This window comes from Canis lupus, chromosome 20, assembly GCF_003254725.2.
Source record: "Canis lupus dingo isolate Sandy chromosome 20, ASM325472v2, whole genome shotgun sequence".
Taxonomy (NCBI): domain Eukaryota; kingdom Metazoa; phylum Chordata; class Mammalia; order Carnivora; family Canidae; genus Canis; species Canis lupus.
Genome location: NC_064262.1, coordinates 36,281,889 through 36,302,652, shown reverse-complemented (window position 1 = coordinate 36,302,652; position 20,764 = coordinate 36,281,889). Strand labels below are relative to the sequence as shown.

General features: G+C 38.3%; 1 protein-coding gene across 5 annotated transcripts in view; it reads left to right on the top strand.

The window, feature by feature from the left end:
- The window catches only part of LOC112665931 (uncharacterized), a 104,994-nt gene that overhangs the window by 28,525 nt on the left and 55,705 nt on the right, over nt 1-20,764 (top strand). For 2 of the 5 annotated variants that reach the window (XR_007404332.1, XR_007404331.1), the window contains exons 2-3: nt 15,078-15,158; nt 19,355-19,505. Coding sequence is in view for 2 of the 5 variants with exons in the window: in XM_025456221.3 (XP_025312006.1) it covers nt 18,174-18,734; nt 19,355-19,378 (585 nt within the window). In the remaining 3 variants the exon portion in view is untranslated. Of the gene's footprint in view, nt 1-15,077; nt 15,159-16,531; nt 18,735-19,354; nt 19,506-20,764 lie in introns of those variants that run through there. The other 3 variants (XR_003140608.3, XM_025456221.3, XM_025456220.3) reach the window with 3 other exon arrangements.

Here is a 20,764-nt window from a genome sequence, read left to right as displayed (position 1 = left end):
TCTGGGCCTAAAACAAGTGTCATTTCTGTGGGAGAAATGTTTTAGGCAGAAGAGGGTTGACTGGCACTTCTCTGCCTTATTTAGGTCATAAAGATTTTAAAAGGAGATAAGGCTACACTTGTTATCAGCAATGGAGGAAACACACAGGAGCTTTTAGATTAGATTTGGTACCCCAGCCCCACATCCCAATTTCTATAACTCTCTGGAAATAGTCACCAAAAATACAGATTTTTCTCAGGTTCCTGCTCGGGTGCTCCCCTTGTATCTCCCACTAGGTGTCACTACACTACACGACAATGAAAGGAAATGACAGGCTTCCAGACTTTAGAGAAATGATTGCCTTTAGGTTAGCAGCAAAGTGGGCATAATTCGTTTATTTAATAAACTGTATCTTTAAGATATGGAAATCACATAAAATCAGGCCAGAGAGTGAGTTACTTCATTCACTCACTCTCTTAAAATGTGATCAGTCCCGGAAACCCAAGCAGAGAGGAGTTTACAGTCACTTACTGTATCTGTACAAAACCCAGCTGGATTAAATCAGCTGATGACCCTGTGCGGCTGAGTGGATCTCACCCCTCAGGATATTAAGTCTCTTTGTTGAGAGGTTGGATTATTGCTAGATCTTTTTATCACTAGAGCTTGAGCTCTTGTGGCTGCTGAGGATTAGACACGATCCTTCTCCATCCACAGTTCTTTTACATCCTTCCTCCTCCCAGCACCTCCTTTGTGGTCACTCTTCTGTGAAGGCAAAGATAAGATGCCAGAGATAAGGGAGGAGTGAGCATGGCAGCCTCCACAGCATCTCATTTCCAACACCCCAGTTGCCAAGCTGTCCTGCTGGTAGTATAAAAGATCCTTCCTATTCCCTGAACATCCAACCTCTGCAGGCCAGGCCTGTGAATATCAGCTTGATCTCAAATCTAATTTAGGATATCGGGATGCTTGGTGGAAAGCAAAACACAACTAATTCTATGTATCTCACGGGATGAGTGATAAACACTTGTGAATGTATCTAAATCTAATGAAGCTTAGCTCTGCTAGGCTGACCCCTTCTGTCTCCAAGACAGAACTCCCTGGGTACCACCATCTTACTTCCTATGGATGATAATTCAGCATTCAGGAGTCAAAAGCTGGTAGGTCAGTGACTACTCTGTGTTCTATTCTTTGACAAGGACAAAATGCCACCGACATCTGGCCTTCCTTTTGGCGCAAGGTTTAAAGTGTCATTTCAGCTAGGTCATCTGAGATTGCTGTGAAAATGTCCTGAAGTTTGCAAGCTCTCAGAAAGGGTATTGAAATTCAGCCACCACTATTAGCATCAAGCAGCATTTATAAGGTAACTGTCTGTGTCTTATGTGGGGCCACAGGGGTCTTAAATGTGTTTTACACTAAACAGAACATCTCTTCCTCTGCACTTCTAAATGAAATCTCAGGCAGAACCAGAGTCGCCATATACAGTTGTGCACAACTCTAGGGGGTGCTGTTTATATTGTTGTCTGCACAACTGATCAATGGGAAATACCCTTTTGATGAAAATAAAAATTTGAAATCATGAGCTATGATTGAAAGTTGCCTTTTATCAGCATCAGCATCTCAGGTCATGCAGATAAGTAGTTCAAATTTTAAGGACATTTTAATCAGACAGATCCAGACACTCATAAATAAGAATAACAGAAATCACATATTTTGAAATTCGAGTGATCTCTGTAGAGGGGAAGAAGAGAATACCTATCAAATACACATAGTGTTTAACCCAGCAATTCCACTTCTAGAATGTTATTAGATGTACTATCAAACATGAAAAATGATCTATTGACAGTTATTCATTGCTGTGTTATTGGTAACAGCAAAAGGCTGAAAACGACCTAAATATCCAATAGAGGATGAATCACACATAGAGTAATTGGCAGCCCTCACAAAGGAATGAGGAAGCTCTGTATATGGAGTGGTCTCTAGTACAGGGTCTCAGGAGAAGAGTAAGGTGCAAAAATGGGTGAATAATATGTTACCTCAAATATCTGTGTGTGTGTGTGTGCGTGTGTGTGTGTGTGTGTGTATTTAACTGCCTGTATAGATGTGAGAAACTTCTGGAAAGATACTTAAGAAACTAATAGCACTGTTTTCTCCAGGGCAAGATGCTGACTGCATGGGCAGAGATAGAGGGCACTTACTGCATATCTTTTGTACCTTCTGAATTTTGAACTACATGAACGTATTACCTAATCTAATAACAACAACAATAATATTAATATTTATAATGGCCAGATTTCCCTCGTACCCACCCCCATCCCTTCCCCACAAGCTGTGTGATAGTCAATGAAGCAATCTAATATACAATATTCTCACAGAGTGGCCAGCCCATTGATGATTCATTTGGGTGACACAGCTTCACAACTAATAGGACAGTATAATTTAGTGCTGGGGTTAAATTCTGCCTCTGTTACTTATTAGTTGTGTGACCTAAGGTGGATCTACTTAGCCTCTCTGTGCCTTAGTTCCCTGTTTAATACATGATGATAAATCCTACTTTGAAGGGTTATTGAGAGGAATTGATGAGTTAGGGTCTTTTAAGTGTTCAAAGAAATGTTTCAAAAGAACAAAAGAGAACAAAGAAGCCCACTGTGCCTGGCATTAGTTGTGACATGCTTGGATGTGGTGATATGATTGGTAAGTCAGAGAATATAAGTGTAGCCCTTGACACCTAGTAGTTACTTAACAAACATTCATTCCCTCCTCACTCACACTTAATTGGGCTGCCAGGGACTTTATAGACTCTCTCTGAGCAGACTGAGTAGTAATTTTCTATTGGACATATTTGTGATCTCTTCATTTTAGTCTGCAGATGGACCCTTTGAGCTGTCTTAGACTGGGTCAGATGCTTTTAAAATGGAGAAACTGTTTCGCTCTATTATTTTCATGTCAGTTTCTTAGGTCTATCTAAGCAAACGTGTGTGTGTGTGTGTGTGTGTGTGTGTTCTTTTTGTCCAAGATTTATATGGATTAAGTTGTTGCAGTGGAAATGTGCCAGGCTCTGAAATGGAAAATCTTTAGGCATAAATTGAAAGAAAGGTATAAGTAAAAGAAAGGTACAAGGCAATTATATGAATAATTCTTAGGAAAATGAAAACAAAACCAAAAATAAATAGTCAATTTTTTAGAATGTTAGGGGTCATGCCAAATACTTTACAAGCTTTATCCTTAACCCCTTTGAGTTAGCCACTGTGATGAGTCCCACTGTACACTTGAGGAAACTGAGGCGACTTATTCAAGGGTACAAGGAAGTAACTGGCAGACATAGGATTTAAATCTAAGTCCAGATATTTTCAGGTTCCAGGTGTTCTATATATATTCCTTTTCCTCACAGCCAAATTATCACAAAGTGAAATACATAAGCCTTAAACAGAAATTGCTATTTGATCTTTGGGTGCAGTTTTCTTTCTTTCTTTTTTTTTTTAAGTTATTTATTTAAGGGATCCCTGGGTGGCGCAGCGGTTTGGCGCCTGCCTTTGGCCCAGGGCGCGATCCTGGAGACCCGGGATCGAATCCCACATCAGGCTCCTGGTGCATGGAGCCTGCTTCTCCCTCTGCCTGTGTCTCTGCCTCTCTCTCTCTCTCTGTAACTATCATAAATAAAAATAAATAAATAAATAAATAAATAAATAAAAAATTTATTTAAGAGAAAGTGAGAAGCATGGAGGGATAGAGGGAGAGAATCTCAAGCAGGCTACCTCTGAGTGTGGAGCCCAACACTAGGCTCCATCTTATGACCCTGAGATCATGACCTGAGCTGAAATCAAGAGCCAGACCCTTAACCAACTAAGCCACTTAGCTGCCCCTGAGTTTTATAAGTAAGGAAGGGACTATCATATATGTATTGTTTTTTGTTTTTTTTTTTTAAATAACTCTTAACATTTACCCTGTGAGTTAGGAATTGTGCTCATCATTCACGTAAGGAAACCAACACTCAGAAGAGGTCGGATAATGTGTCCATGGTTGCACAGCAAGCAGAGAATAAGGCATTTAAAGCAAAGTCTGTCTACTTCCATAGCCCTCAGATGTAGAGTTCTAAGAACTTCAAATCATCTTTAGTCTTGTCTCATTTTTTCTCACCCTCCCTCCCTTGCTGAGGCACAAGTTCAAAGAATGTTTTATGCAAGGTCCCTGAAACTGGTCTCACAGAGTTCTGTTTCTCCTTGTCTTACGCCTCTGTGACTCAAAGTAGAAAACAAACCTTGACGTTGAGATAAGTCTCTTTCTTGCTCTATCTAGATTCTGTCTCCTATTTCAATCTGATAGAATATTTCTCTTTAGGTTGTATGTTGGTGACATGGTTCTTAACGCAATAGTTTCTGCAGTTCTTTATAGTCTGCATTGTCAGTGCCTTAAATTAGGCGGAATTCAGAATTCCTCAGATTAGGAGTATCCAGTGGGGTTGGTTTGGATTCCCCATGACACAGCTTTTTACAGCCAGATTCTCCCTGTCTAAGCTCACAGAACCTGAGGGCACTGACGAGTGGCAAGAGAGACACTCTGAGGCACTTTGGCACAGAGGATGCTCTGGGGGAGAAGTCTCTGAAAGGATGGAGGGAGACTGGAATGGTGGCTGGAGCTCTGGGCTCTGGAGTGAGCTTCACCATTCTGGGACCCCATAGCTGTAGAAGGCGGTTGGATCAGGTGGTCAGTAAAGTAGGTATGAAGCCAGGAATCTGGATTTGGCTTCTCACAAGAAGGGGGAAAGATTCTTCCTAATAACCGGGTGCTTGCATGTGCCGAATATGCTAAGCACAGTTCAGGGACAATTGACATAATCCTCATTACAGCTCTATGAGAGAAGTTTTGCTAGTACCTTTATTTCACAGATGAAAAACCTGAGACGCCAAGAGTTTCAGTCATTTAACTCAATGTCCCACAGACAAAAAGAGGCAGAGTGAGGATTCACATTCCAGCCAGCTGGCACCAAGATTTGCACCTTACCTAACTTAGCTCTGGGGCCCTGAAGCTAATAGAATTACCTCTCATTCTACTGTCTGGAGAGAGCCTATTCCTTGTGCAAATGCATTCACATGTATACAGTAGACAAAATTGGATCCTACTATGTGTGCTGTTTGTAATCATTCTTTCTCCTAACAGTATGCTCAAAAGTTTATCTCCATCTTGAAAAAAAAATCCCTGACTCCCCTTCTGTGGGGTTCTTCTTGTACAAGTAGGTAGACTGAGAAATGGAATGCTGACAAGGGCACAAGGATAGTGTGGGGCTCATGATAATGATATGGACCAGGGCCTTTCAATGACCCCCAAGCAGCCAGATCCTATTCAGCAAAGGGAGGAAAAAAGAATTTTCTTGGCTTTGTTTTGTAGCTTCCATTAGCTTAACTGTCATCAAGAACAATGCTGAGTCAGGGCCTGAATTATCTTTTTCTCTGCTTAGGTTCTTGCCTTTGGCTTGCTGCCATTCTCTGCATGCTACAAGGGATGAAGGCAGGTCTCCACCTCATCCATCTCTCAAGAAAGCTGATAGGTTTTATATATAATTTAATGGGGAGCAACATAACATATGAGTTAGAGGGATGCATTCCAGTCCTAGTTCCAACCACTGTCGAGCTGTGTGTCCTTGAGCACCTCATTTAATTCAAAGCCTTGATTTCTTCATGCATTCAGTACAGATCCTGAGACTGCCTCCCTCTATGGCCATTGTCAGGGTGGGTTGAAATAGGCATAGAGGATGCTCGGCACAGTGCCAATACACCAGCCCCACACTTGACGAGGAAGATTCCACTTCTGTGCCCTTCAGGGCCACCTGGGATCATGTTGCTGTTCCCAAGCCACTTAGTAAGGATCACTCTGTCCAGATAAACTTCACCACACAGGTCCTGGGGAATTCTGGGTCTTGTGACCTATAGGCTCCCTGGGGACAAGCACGTTGCTCTTCCATTCTCAAATGTTCTAAATTATCTAGGAGAGACCTGTCCTCCTCTTTACCAGGAATTTGGCCAGAATGACAAGATACAGGTCCCCTTTGCAAGTGATGCATCAGTTTTTTTCCTGCCCCTCACCCCTTTTCCAGCTTGCTCCAGGCCTGGGGAATTTTGATCCAGCCTGGAGCAGGGGAGGGAAAGTGCTGTTGGACAGGATAAGCCATTTCTTACCATACATTCTTACAAATCTTTTGACTAATTTAAGGAGACTCTTGAAACTCAAAAGATCCCTATATTTGTCATGTTCTACTATTTCAAAATGGTTCCCTGACAGAGTAGCAGGGCTTTATTTTATGGAGAATGTTAAGCAACTCACTACTTTGGGTTGCCTGGCAATAGCTGTACAGATTGGCTTTAGAATTTTCGTGTGAGTGCCACCGTTAGGAGGTTGTGAACTCCTCAATCTTTGGCACCCAGCATAGTGTCTGGTATACAGTAGGCACTTCATACATGCCTGTTAAATGACAGCCTATCTAAACCAAGAGATATACTGCTCCTGCTTGGTAAATGTAACTTTTAAGGTCCTCAATGGTAGTTTTTGTGTGCAAAAGAGATTATTTATAAGTAACATTGATTTTTTAAAATCTTTGATATATCAAAGTTAGAATTTTAAAAATACCTTGTATTTCTTAGGCTTTTACATTTATATTACAAATCTTATTATTTTGCTTATAAGCCCAGAAAGTCACTTTTAAAGGGCCTTTGATTAATGTTTGGTCCTATTTACAAACTCCTTTTAAACTGCTTTTATACATTTAATTTATTCAGTTTCCTTTTAAGTACTGTAACTGTCTGACTTAACAAAATCTTCTTGAATACTTATATAACTTATAAATCTAATACATTAAAATTCTAAATATGGTAAGCCTTCAGTTCTATTAAATTATTCAGTTCCATAATACTATGGATTTGAACTTTAAATCACAAGCCTTACTATGATTTGAACTTAAAATCACAAGCCTAAATCAAGTACACATTTAAAATTAGAATCACAAGGATGACCTCTTGCTTCATTAGGCCAAATTCTCTTAAACATTATACATACATAAAAGGCCCCAAACTCATGGACCTCTTAACCTGAAAATATTAATGCTATACATTTGAGATTCTTAAATATTTCTATAGTTATTTAAAAATAATCCCAGAGTTAAAAGATGGTGAGTCACCAAGACAGTAACCATGCCATCCTGAACAACTTACCTTGTCTTTTATTTTTCTCCTCTGTATATCTGTTCCCCCAACCAACCTGACTACATTTCAGTGAAGACTTTGCTATCAAGTGCCTTATTGACCTTCACAAAAGCTATTTCCTTTTTACTGTGTCTGTTCTCTTTATATATAAAAAATAGAGTTAGCTTAGATGATCTCTAGGGTCTTAATCATAAAATACTGGAATTTGTATTTTTCTGTTTATTAACAAGTATGGTTTTCCATTTAGGCTAATAAGAATGCACAAAACTACTAAAAATTGGAGTATATACTACCCATGAAAAGTCCCCATCACAGAAAATGCTCTGTGAGCATTTTGTAATATGTAATATGTAATTACATATTACATATAATATGTAAACATATTATATTATGTTTACAGTCTGCTCCTGCTCAATGACACCCATTCAGATGCATGTACCCTAATGATTTTTGACCTCAGAGCGTAGTCAAGAAGTCACATCAGAAAACATCTAGGAAGAATTTTGAAACCAGGAGGATCCACTTGTAATGTATTTGTTCCAGTTTATCTTGCACATCATGTCCCTGGTAGATGGGTCATGTCATTGCTATGACTTCTGAGAACTAGACTGAATGACCATCGTCATGCCTGCCATTTGATGCCTGGTTTTTCCATCAGCATACTGAATAATAAATGAATGGGAGGCAGTATGCATAACAGTAGAGCTTAGGGGTGTGATTTAGACCTCTTTTGTTTAAATCTAAGATCCACTCCTTAAAATCATGTGACTTTGAGGACTAATTTTATACAAACAAATTTGATAACTTGAATGAAATGGACAAATTCCTAGATAGATACAAACTAATTGACTGAAGAAGAAATGTTTAAAAACTAAATGGACTTTCAATAAGGAAATAAATTTGATGAGTAATTAAAAATCTTTGCACAAAAAAAGTCCTGGGCCAGATGGTTTCACTGGTGAATTTTATTAAATTTTACTATTTGCAGAAAAAATAATCCCAGTATTGCACAAACTCTTCCAGAAAATAGAGGACAATGAAACCTTTGCAACTCACTCTATGAGACCAATATCACACAGATGTTATGGCTAGAAAAAGACATAATAAGAAAGGAAAACTAAAACCAATACTGCCCATAAATACAGATGTGAAAATCCTCAACAAAAAATTAGCCAAATCCAACAATATACGAAAAAGATTATGCACCATAAGCAAGTAGGATTTATCCCAAGAATGCAAGGTTGGTTTAACACCTAAAAATCAACTAAGGTAATACACCAAAAACCACATGATCATCTTAGTAGACATAGAAAAAGCTTTCGCCAATATTCAATACCCATTTTTGATAAAAAAAAAAAACAACTCCTAGCAAACTTGGAATATAAGGGAACTTCTTCAATCTGGCAAAGGGCATCTATGAAAAATCTACATTGAAAAAACACATTTAATGGTGAAAGAATGCTTTCCTCCTAACATGAGGACCAAAGCAATAATATCTGTTGTCATCTTTTCTATTCAACATCATATTATTATTCAACATTATATTGGAGGTTCTAGCCAGTGAAATCAGGTAAGAGAAAGAAATAAAAGGTATGCAGATTAGAAAGGAAAAAGCAAAATTGTTTTTATTGATGAATGATATGACCTTGTATTTAGGATATTCTAAATAATCTGTACATACACCACACACACACACACACACACACATATGCACACACTCTTAGCACTAATAGACAAGTATAGCAGGATTGCTGGACACAAATCAATATACAGAAATCAAATGTATTTGTGTATATAAACAAGCAATGAGTAATACAAAAATGAAATTAAGAATATAATTCCATTCACAATAGTATAAAAATAGTAAAATGCTTAGGAATAAATTTTTATTTTTTTTTATTTTTTATTTTTTTATTTTTTTTTATTTTTATTTATTTATGATAGTCACAGAGAGAGAAAGAGAGAGAGGCAGAGACATAGGCAGAGGGAGAAGCAGGCTCCATGCACCGGAAGCCCGATGTGGGATTCGATCCCAGGTCTTCAGGATCGCGCCCTGGGCCAAAGGCAGGCGCCAAACCGCTGCGCCACCCAGGGATCCCCTGAATAAATTTTTAAAAAGGAATTCAAGAGTTGTATGCCGAAAATAACAAAACTTTGCTGAAGAAAATTAAAGAAGACTTAAGTAAATGGAGAGGCATTTCATGTCCACGGATTGGAAGGCACATTATTGTTAAGATGTCAGTTATCTCTAAATTGACCTGTAGATACAGTGCAGTTCTTGTAAAAATCCCAGCATATCTTTTTGGGGCAAAATTGACAAAGGGATCCTAAACTTTATATGGAAATACTTAGACTAGCCAAAGCAATTTTGAATAAGGATGAAATTGGAGGATTTTCATTTCCCGATTTGAAAACTTACCATTTAGCTGCAGTTATCAATATACTGTGCTATTATCACAAGGATAAATATATAAAACAAAGGAATAGAATTGAGAGTCCAGAAATTAATCTTTGTATCTATAGTCAATTGATTTTTTTAAAAAACAAATGCCAAGGTAATTTACTGAGGAATGGATAATATATTAACAAAAGGTGCTAGGATGAGTAGATATCCATATGCAAGAGATAAGCTTAGACTCTCACCTCATACCATACACAAAAATTAACTTAAAATTTATCATAGACTTAAATGTAAGAGATAAAACAATAAAACTCTTAGAAAAAAACATTCAAGAGGATCATTGAGACTATGAATTAGACAAAGATTTCTTAGGTACAATACAAAGAAAGCATAATTAGTAAAAGGAAAAATTGATAATTTCGATTTCATCAAAATTCAAAATTTTTGCCCTTCAAAAGATACCATTATGAAAATCAAAAGACAGTAATTAGACTGGGAGAGAATATTGGCAAAACACATATCCAATCAAGGACTTGTATTAAGAGTTTATAAACATAAAAGCTCAATTAAATTGTAGGATAAATAACCAAATCAAAAAAGAAAGGGCAAAAGATGTAAGTGGGCATTACACACACACACACACACACACACACACACAAATGAATGGCTAAGGGGATCCCTGGGTGGCTCAGCGGTTTAGCGCCTGCCTTTGGCCCAGGGCGCGGTCCTGGAATCCTGGGATCGGGTCCCGCGTCGGGCTCCTGGCATGGAGCCTGCTTCTCCCTCCTGTGTCTCTGCCTCTCCCTCTCTCTCTCTATGTCTATCATGAATAAATAAATAAATCTTTAAAAAAAAAAAACAAATGAATGGGTAAGAAGTATATGAAAGGATACTCAACATGATTAGTCATTAGGGAAATGCAAATAAAAACCACAGTGAGATCCCATTTCACCCTCATTAGAACAGCTGTAAGAAAGAAGACAGACAGTAACACATATTGATGAAGATGTGGAGAAACAGGAACTCTCTCATACACTACTGATGGAAATGTAAAATAGTACAGTCACTTTGAAAACATTTTGACAGTTTCAAAAAGATAAACATAAAACCACTATAGAATATGCAACTCCACTCTTTGGTAGAGAGAAAGGAAAAGGAAAATGAAAACATAAGTCCACATAAAGACTTTTGCACAAATGTTCATAACTGCATTATTTATAATAGCCCTAAACTGGAGCAACCAAAACATCCATCAGCTGGAAAGTGGGTAGACAAAGAAAACCAAAAATGAAAAACACGGATAAACATACACACGCACACAGTGGAATACTGTTCAGCAATAAAAACCAATGAACTACTGACATATGCCAATTGTGAGTGAACCTCAAAAACATTATGCCAAGTGAAAGAAGCCAGACACCGGAGACCACATATGGTATGATTTCATTTATATGAAATGCTCAGAAATACAGAAACAGAAAGTAGATTAGTGGTTGCCTGTGGTTCGGGATATAAACAAGGATTAACTACAAATGGGCAGGAGGGATCTTATTGGGAGGACGAAAATGTTCTGGAATACTATGAAGATGGTTGTACCACTTTGTAAATTTAGCTAAAAATTATTGAATTGTACACTTGAATGGAGAGAATTTTATATGTGAAATATAGCTCAATAAAGTTGTAAGAAAAAGGATGTGACTTTGGGCAGGAGAATAACTTCTCTATGATTTTTAGCTTTCCATCTGTAAAATGAAAACAATGAGAGTACTGACCTTGTAGATCATTGGACAGATCTAGTGAGAAAATATAAATGTAATGTTTAAAGTTAGAGTGCCTGGCATATAGTAAACACTCATTTAAAAAAATAAACACTCATTTAAATATCAGTTTCTTTGATTATTTTGAAACATCAGAACAGGGGTCTGAAAGAATAAGAGGTTTGTTTCTTTATAGATGATACTGGTATATTAAAAACCACTTGAAAAGACATGCAGGAACCTTAAATGCCTATTACTAAGTGAAAGAAGCCAATCTGCAAAGACTACATACTGTATAATTCCAACCACATGACATTCTGGAAAAGGCAAACTATAGAAAGATCAGTGGTTGCTGGGGGATGGGGTAGAGAAAAGGGGGATGAATCAGTGGACCACAGAGGATTTTTTGGGGGGGACAGTGAAAACTCTCTCTATGATATAATGATGGATATGTGTCCTACATCTGTCCAAACCTATGGAATGTACAACACCAAGAGTGAACCATAATGTGAACTATGGGTTTTGGGTGAATATGATGTCAGTGCAGGTTCATCAGTTGTAACAACTGTACCACTCTGCTGGGGATGTGGATGGTAGGGAGGCTGTGCATCTGTATGTAGGGCAAAGGTATGTGGGACTTTTATACTTTCTTCTCAGTTTTGCTGTGAGCCTAAACCTATTCTTAAAGAGTAAAGTTTTTTACTTTAAACTTACCCCCCAAATCCCACCTATCTTTTTTTCTGACACTAAACTCTCAATCTGTATTACAGAAACACTGGTAGGAGAGAAACGAATACTTATGGAAACATAAAATTTGGCTTCCCAGATCAAATTGGCAAAACGTTCAGTTTCAGGAATAATGACACCAGAAAGTTTCATCATTTACTTAAAACAACCCCCCAAATCCCACCTATCTTTTTTTCTGACACTAAACTCTCAATCTGTATTACAGAAACACTGGTAGGAGAGAAACGAATACTTATGGAAACATAAAATTTGGCTTCCCAGATCAAATTGGCAAAACGTTCAGTTTCAGGAATAATGACACCAGAAAGTTTCATCATTTCCTTTTTTTCTCTTTTTTAAGATTTTATTTATTTACTCATGAGAGACACAGAGAGAGAGAGAGAGAGAGGCAGAGACATAGGTAGAGGGACAAGCAGAGTCCATGCAGGGAGTCCGATGTGGGCCTCGATCCTGGGTCACCAGGATCACGCCCTGGGCTGAAGGTGGCGCTGAACCGCTGAGCCACCTGGGCTGCCCAGTTTCATCATTTCTAATTTTCGTTGATGAAATTCCAACTTACGTAAAGTGAAAGATTTTGTTAGCTAAAGCAAACTTCAATCAAGACCCAGTAAATGAAAAAAAAAAAAAAAAAAAAAAAAGACCCAGTAAATGTTTTTGTTTTTGTCTAAAACACTGAAGTATGCAAAACATTCATATGGTTCCTGAGCCCAAAACTACCCAATAAAGTAGTTCTAGAAATCTACCTTCTATCCTCACACCCATTTACTCTACTTTGTCTCCTTCTTCTCTCTTTAGGTAATCATTAAAAATTTTTTTTTGATTATTCCATTTCAATTATTTATTTTCACTTCAATTATGTCATTTTTTTTAAATATAAGCAAACATATATATTTTATTTTTTTCCCTCCTCCTTTCTCACCCAAAGATACCATACTATAAATCTGTCCCTTACTCCTTTTGTCCTTCTTAACAAGATATCCTAATGATTATACTATGGGAGGAGACACGGCGCCCATTCCTTCATCACTAACATAGTCCTCCATGGGATAGATGCACCATGGTTTATTTGGCCAGTTTCTTGGTTGTGATCATTTGGATTGTTTCCAGGCTTTTGCTATTATACATAATGCTGCAATGCATAGCCTTGAAGTTGCAGTAAATTTAAGGTGTAAACTATAAACATCCCTTGGCACCTGAATATGTTCGTCCTTTGGCAAGCCAAACCGGCTATAGCTTATATAACAGACCCAGTACTGTTTGTGAAGAAATTCCACTTGGGGTACGTATTGGTTTGAATCACTTTGAAATTATTCATTATTCTAAGCTCCTAAAATATTTTGGAAACGAATCGGTGATAGAAAATGCCATTTCTTATTAACCATCATAGGCAAATACTGAATTGTTTAATACCTACAACCAAATTGCCTGGCCATCTTTAATCAATATTTCTGGGAATTTCCATTTTATTGTACTAGTTATCAACTCTGTGAACCATTTTTTACTTGCTAAAGTGTGGAAATTTGGGGGTCTAGCAAAATTGATCAGGTCAAGTGTCAAGTATTTGGAGTTCGACAAAGTTTTAGATATATTTTGCCAAGAATTTCAAATATCTTGAGTCTTTTACAAATACTTATGTTTTTAACTTTTAATGATTTTTTTAAAAAATAAGCTATCTGTGATCCCTGGAGAAAAATTAGAAGTTCAGATGAGCAGAATGATAAGAAAACTACCTATAATCCCAACCCCCAGAAATAACCAATATTAGCATTTGGATATCTTTGTAGAATTTTTTTAGTAAGTGTAAACAGCCTCCCTCCCCTAACATACATGTATATGTAATTTCCTCATCTCTTATGCTCTATGTAGTTCAAGGAAATTTCAACTTTTCTATTTATTAGGTATTGTCTTTTAACTTTGCTGTTTGCTTTGCATGACATATAGATGTTTTTTCTGTTTTTCCATCAAAGTTAGCTATTTTTCTAATTGAATTTAAATTAAAAGAAAAACAAAGCCATTTTGCATTCCTTTCTACAGTGTTTACCTTAGAAACAGAAAATCAAGTTGTTGTTTTTTTTTCTTCTGGATAAAAGTCTGCAAGATTTGTTTCCATGGTGTTTCAAGTTCTTGAACTGCCCTCTGTGTGTTTGCCCAGGGCAGTTTACTGACTCCTAAAGAGACATAAGTGTATGATACAAGGTGGAGCCCTGTCCTTGGAGACACCAGTTATGCAGAAATGAAAGTCAAGCAGATGCTCCTTGATCATTATTCTGCTATTCAAAATATTTGTCGGGGAAAAAAATAAATCTTGCAAGCACTTCTGTGATCATGATAGCTTTATATCTTGTTCTGACTACTGACATTGCATATCTAAAACCTGAAAAATGGGATCCTTGGGTGGCGCAGTGGTTTGGCGCCTGCCTTTGGCCCAGGGCGCGATCCTGGAGACCCGGGATCGAATCCCACATCGGGCTCCCAGTGCATGGAGCCTGCTTCTCCCTCTGCCTGAGTCTCTGCCTCTCTCTCTCTCTCTCTCTGTGACTATCATAAATAAATAAAAATTAAAAAAAAATAAAACCTGAAAAATTTAGGGTGCCTGGGTGGCTCAGTTGGCTAAGCCAGACTCAGGTCATGATCCCAGAGTCCCAGGATCGAGCTCCACATCAGACTGGCAGTATGCCTCTCCCGCTGCCCTCACCCTGCTCATGCTCTCTCTCTCTCAAATAAATTTTTTTTTAAATCTGAAAAATTTAAATAACTGGATGTTTCGGCATCATGTATCAAAAATAATTTGTGATCAGGAACTGAATTTAAAAGTTTCTATGTGGATGTATTTTGACATTTTGTACTTTAGAGTTGTGTAACTGGGGTGAAGGTGGAGCATTGTTTCCTGCTTTGGGTCATTGAAATCAAAGGTCACACAAAAATAACTTAATATTGTGTTTTCTTTTCTTTTCTTTTCTTTTCTCTTTTCTTTTCTTTCTTTCTTTTTTTTTTTTTTTTTAGAGAGAGAGAAAGAAGGACAAAAGAAAGATAAAACTACTGGATTATTTATTCAACAGGTGAAAATAGAAAACTTCATTGAAAGTAAGTTAAAATTTTAAATATGCCTTTATGTCATGTTATAGTTAGGTAAGCAGGTGTTAAAACAGTGGTGGGATAAAAGTAGTCTGAAGTGGAGAACAGACAAGGAGAGAGGGAAGAAGAACCAAAAGGAGGAGGCAAAGGTGAAGAAGACAGATTAGAGGGGCAGAAGGTAGGGAGACATAGTCTAAACATCATGCCCCAAAGCAAGAGAGGAGCACCTGCAGAGCAGAAGACATTGGTTGTGAAAGTCAGTTTGAGGGCTATTGGGCAGTATCTATCAAAAATCTGCATTCCTGGGATCCCTGGGTGGCGCAGCGGTTTGGCGCCTGCCTTTGGCCCAGGGCATGATCCTGGAGACCCGGGATCGAGTCCCACGTCGGGCTCCCAGTGCATGGAGCCTGCTTCTCCCTCTGCCTATGTCTCTGCTTCTCTCTCTCTCTCTCTGTGACTATCATAAATAAATAAAAATAAAAAAATTAAAAAAATAAAATAAAATAAAAATCTGCATTCCTAATTCTTCGACCCAGCAGTAGTACTTCTGGGTATCTCTACTCCAGAAATACTCCTACAAGGTTGTTTATGGCAGCATATTTACAAAAGCAAAAAACTGTAACAGCAAAAAATGATACACAAAATGTGGCACAGTGGGGAAATGTTTAAATAGATACAAGACATTTATTCAGTGAAATTCTAGGCAGTCTTTAAAAAGAATAAGGAAGAGTTATGTATACTGATGTGGAAAGATAAGCACACTGATCAAGCAAAAACAGCGTGTCGCAGATCATGTTTCATGCGATTCCAGTGTTGTAAAAACAAAAAGTGTGTGCATGAGTATACATTGAAACACAGTCTAGATGCTAAACTATTGATAGTTTTTGATAGGAAAGTTTGAATTTTGCAACGATATTTATCAGTCTCCAAGAAGATGAGAGTGAGAGAATAAGTCATGTGTCTGGATGTGTCAAGAAGAGATTTTGCTCGGATAGAGTTGTTCTCTGAGTTCCAGCAGGAGCCCAGAAAGATCCAGTTGAGGACTGAGCAAAATCTGCAGCTCTCTGTTTCCTTTCTCATGGACACCATAAAGCCCACTGGACAGACAGCCTAGGCCTATGTAATTCTGTTCTTGGATATTAACAGACTATTTTCACTACGATCGTGGGATTTGGGGGTGAGTCTCTGAAGGAAAGGAGATTTCCTCATCTATCATTAGAGGATAATAATAATCCTTGCCTTAAAGGATTATTTTGAGTGTTATATGTCGTAATATATTAAAAAATGCCTAGCTCAGTGCCTGGGACATGGTCAGGGTTCTTAAATGGAAGCCACTGCTGCTATTAATATTTTAGAAAGATTCAGGATCAAATCCCCATTTTTCTAAGCCTATGTTTTCTTTATTTATGCTTCCCACCTTATAGCATTCGAAAGCAATTTGATAGATGGAATTGGAAGTAGACAAAATTACCTAAGATTTTATGCTAAGCCATCACAGCTTATGTTCTATGTCTGTATGAAGAAGAATCTTTTGTTCATTTTGGCTTGTCTCTTACCACGGCCCAATTACTTATCTGATAATTTGTATTAGTCATTAAGGCCCCCAAAAGTATCTGTTCCTTTCCTCAGCATAGACTTCTAATTTTAAAATGTCTTATAGGATTTTGAACATTTTTATTATTTTTAAATGAAACAACTTTTGACACATTAAATTTATTCTGAGAGATGACATTAGGCCATGTTCTTGTGTCTGCTCTCTTGGGTAGAATTAATGCACTTCCACCTTCTTAAAATGTTTTATAATAGCTTCATAATTACAAGAGATGCTTTTTTTAATGCATTGCCCTCCCAAAACGGAGTAACTCTGACTTGCAGTTTTTATGATTTTCCTGGTTCCCTAATGCTTCAACTTCACCAGCATGTAGGAAAAAAAGGTCAAATCACACAAGCAGCCAATTCAGCTGTAGAAGTTAGGAAAGCCAGGCAGCATTTATACATGGCTATTCTGTATCATAGGAAGGAGGCTGTTGTGTTTCTGGTAGGATTTATTTAATAATTTCATTTAATAATGGAGAAGACTATGTACTTGGAAAGAAATTGCCCTTCAGTGAAGAAATGTAAATAGTACATTTGTACTTTTGAAACAATTTGTCTTCAACAAAGGACCAGGGATTCCCTTAAGTGTAACAATTATCCAGTACGTTTCTCCAGTGTTGTAAACATCAGATGCACTATCATTGGTTCAATGCCTAACAGGTGCTGGTTCTCGCCCACTCAAATCCTACTCCCACCTACTCCTTACCCCACACCCCTGCATCCTCGCCCCCCTGCCACACATCCATGATGGGCATCACTAAACATTTAATAACTGTCTTCTCACTTAGCTGAGCGTGATCTCAGAATCCCTTTAAATATGGGAGCTCCTGGGAGCTTCTTACAGTCAACTGATACAGAGTAGGAAACCAGTCAAACTTCCAAAATTTATCAAATACTGACAACATCTCTAGCCAGTTGAGGCAGTTCAGCCGCCAAAGCAGTTAGTTCACTAAAAAAAATTAAAATAAAAAAAATAGCCAAATTATTTTGGGCACAATGTAAATAAATACAGTTTTTTTTTTTTTAATAAATACAGTTAATTTGGGGCAAAGACATTTACTTTTCAAACCAGTGTTTCAATACAACGTTGGTAAAGCTTAACAACTAACTCTATCATTAAATACAATGTACGAGTAGCATTACATGAAGTAAAGTTAATTGTGAAACAGTTCATGTTTAGGCAGTATCTTATCAGCAAGTGTGAATGTGTCCAAAACTTGTCTTGCTTTGAAACAGATTTCTCACTGACCTTCGATCACTGCTGTTCTCTCTGGGTATAGGATAGTTGTTCTTTTCCGCCCCATGAAAATTCATCACCATGTCCCAGCATTGTGGCAGATGGGAGATCTGTGGCCCGGCATCATTTTTGGAGATCTTCCCCGTCTATTCACTACTGCTGAGTAGTTTTACAATGTAGGTTCATTTAGTATGAAAGGGGAAATAAATCTGACCCTCATGCCACATACCAATGACGGGCATAAAAATACTTTAGACCCATCTCTAGCAGCGTGGTGTACGGTACACACTGGATTGCTAGTTTGTGCAAGCACAGCCTGGATGTTCCTGTTAATGACTATCTTGAGAATGTCAAGATCCTGTCCTCCCACTATATTCCCATCAAGCAGAATGTGCAGAGGAACGTGCTGTTCACTGTTCAAGGTCAGGGGCTCTGGGGAGGTGGAGTGTCTCCTTTGTAACAGTGTCCGGATGGCAGACCTTGCTCTCCTTGGAATGCTGGCTGTGCAAGGAGGGGAAAGGCTACAGATAGTTGCTAGGCTAGTTGCTATGATAATAAAAACTTGCTGCACTTACATCCCAGCAACGGATGCTTTGTCCATTCAGCTGCTCCTGGATTCCCTGTACAGGAGTAAGTTCCCTCAACAGACCTGTGTCTCCATCACTGTCTCTGGGTCTTTTCTTTGGCCTTACCAGACTGTCATCCACCTAGGCTTAAGAGCCTTCTGGGGTGTAGCTGCACAAATGGTCAAGGTAAATGGCACTTGGGAGCTATGGAATGTGTTTTGTTCTTTTCTTCTAACACTGTTGACTTTGTCCTAGAATTTACAACTGGCAATCTCCTAGACTGCTCACCACTGAGGATTCAGAATCCCAGCTGTCCCCCTTTTGCTATGCCCTCTCAGTTTCCTTTGATAGGGACAGAAACAGAGGTGGGGAGGCCAGGGGTGCAACCATTCCCGTCTCTAAGACTTTAGATGATAGGGAAAAGACATGAACAGGAACAATATGAAATAAACACATGAAATGAAGAGAGATGATATTCAAAAGAAGAGTTCCATTTTTAGATTCTTATTTCTTTACCGACCACCAAGGCCTGTCCCTGTCCCCATGTGTCCCCACCCTAGGGCGTAGTCACTTTAGTCTTAGCTCCGGCCTATACCTCTGATTGACCTCTGTGTGAATGTGCATGGCCTGCCTATTCATGAACTTGAGACCTGCTGCAGGTGTAGATGTGGCCCAGCAGATCTGGGTGGCAGATGGGAGATCCATGGCCCGGCAGATCTTTAGCTCCTGGATACCAGTGCACTGAGTATCCTGTCTGTGCCTTCTGCAATAGCTGCTGATTCCTCTCTTAATCCTTGCCCCCTAAGGTGCCCTGGAAGTCTAAGGCTTGAAGAGCACACCCCAGTTTGTGGTTTCCAGGACACCTCAATTCCTCAGGCAATGAAGATCATGTATGACATTTCATTCTCTTCTGTTTTGAAAATTAGAGAAGTTTTTATTAAATTCCATGCAACAGGACTTTTGATCTAAATTGTCTCTTATTCTTGAGTTTGATAAATAATTAATGGCTCACTGTTCATACTAGTCAATGATTAGTAATGCCTCATTCGCCTGCGGAATTAATATTTCATATGATTGGTCCAGTCATTTAAGCCTAAGCCAACAGGAGGAGGCCTGTGGATTTGAGGAGAAGTTTGGGTTGCAATGGGATAAACTAATGGGTTAGTATTTGTATTTTGATGCTCTCATGGCCAGTGCTGGAGGCATGGAACAAGGATAGATTTTTCCTTTTTGGGAGTAAAAAAAATGCAATAACAGACTTGTTCTGAATATCAAGTGCCATGAAGATTAGCCTATCATTCAACAAGTGTTTATTAGATTCCTACTGTATACCCCACTTGTGCCCAAAGCACCAGCTATTCTAATGGTTGTTAGAAATGCAGTAAAGAAAACAGAAACTGAACCCCGCTTTAATATGGAATTGGTTTCTAGATCCCTATCTAGACTATCATCAGTGCTTTGAAATCCCCTGGTTGCTGAACATTTGTCAGCATTTGGCATTAAGCCTGTCAGCGAAAACATTTTCCCCCTGAATTTTTAGTGCATCATTAGTAAGTAAGGAGTATCAATTATGATTAAGTTCATAATCAATATTGTTAACAAAGCAAACTATTTTGTTATATAATGGGAATTCTGAAACTCATTTTTTATTAATATAAGAATATATAGATTAATATTTATTCCTTACCGTATTGTGGTGGACTTTCATAAATATTTCAAAAGTAGAACTTGACAGGTTAGGATGTGTGTCAGATAAACTCCAACTTGAGTGTTATGCCAGTAACATCCTTAAATGATATTATTATTTCCCTTCTTTTGGTGGTGATATTGAGGAGGATACTTTTAGCTCCTGGATGGGCCATTACTAATTAAGGTAGGCAATATTATGTTATGGCAACTATAGGAATAATTCTCCCCTTACCCTTCTGAGTTCTTGGCTGAGACCCCTGTAATAAAAGAAATTAACAAGAGAAAGAAAACAAGGGAGGTCTGGGAAGTGGAGCAATGATGTTGAATGCTGTTAGCAATGAAATGCAGCAGAGGAGATATGTGCCACTTCCAGGTTCATAGAAAGATTGCGGGTCACTTGGCCATGTTCATCTTCAGGTAGTAAGATATCCTGCTACGAACCTGAAAGTAGGGTTAGGGTTAGGGTTAGGGTTAGAGTTAGGGTTAGGGTTAGGGTTAGGGTTAGGCTTAGGGTTCCAGACATTGAT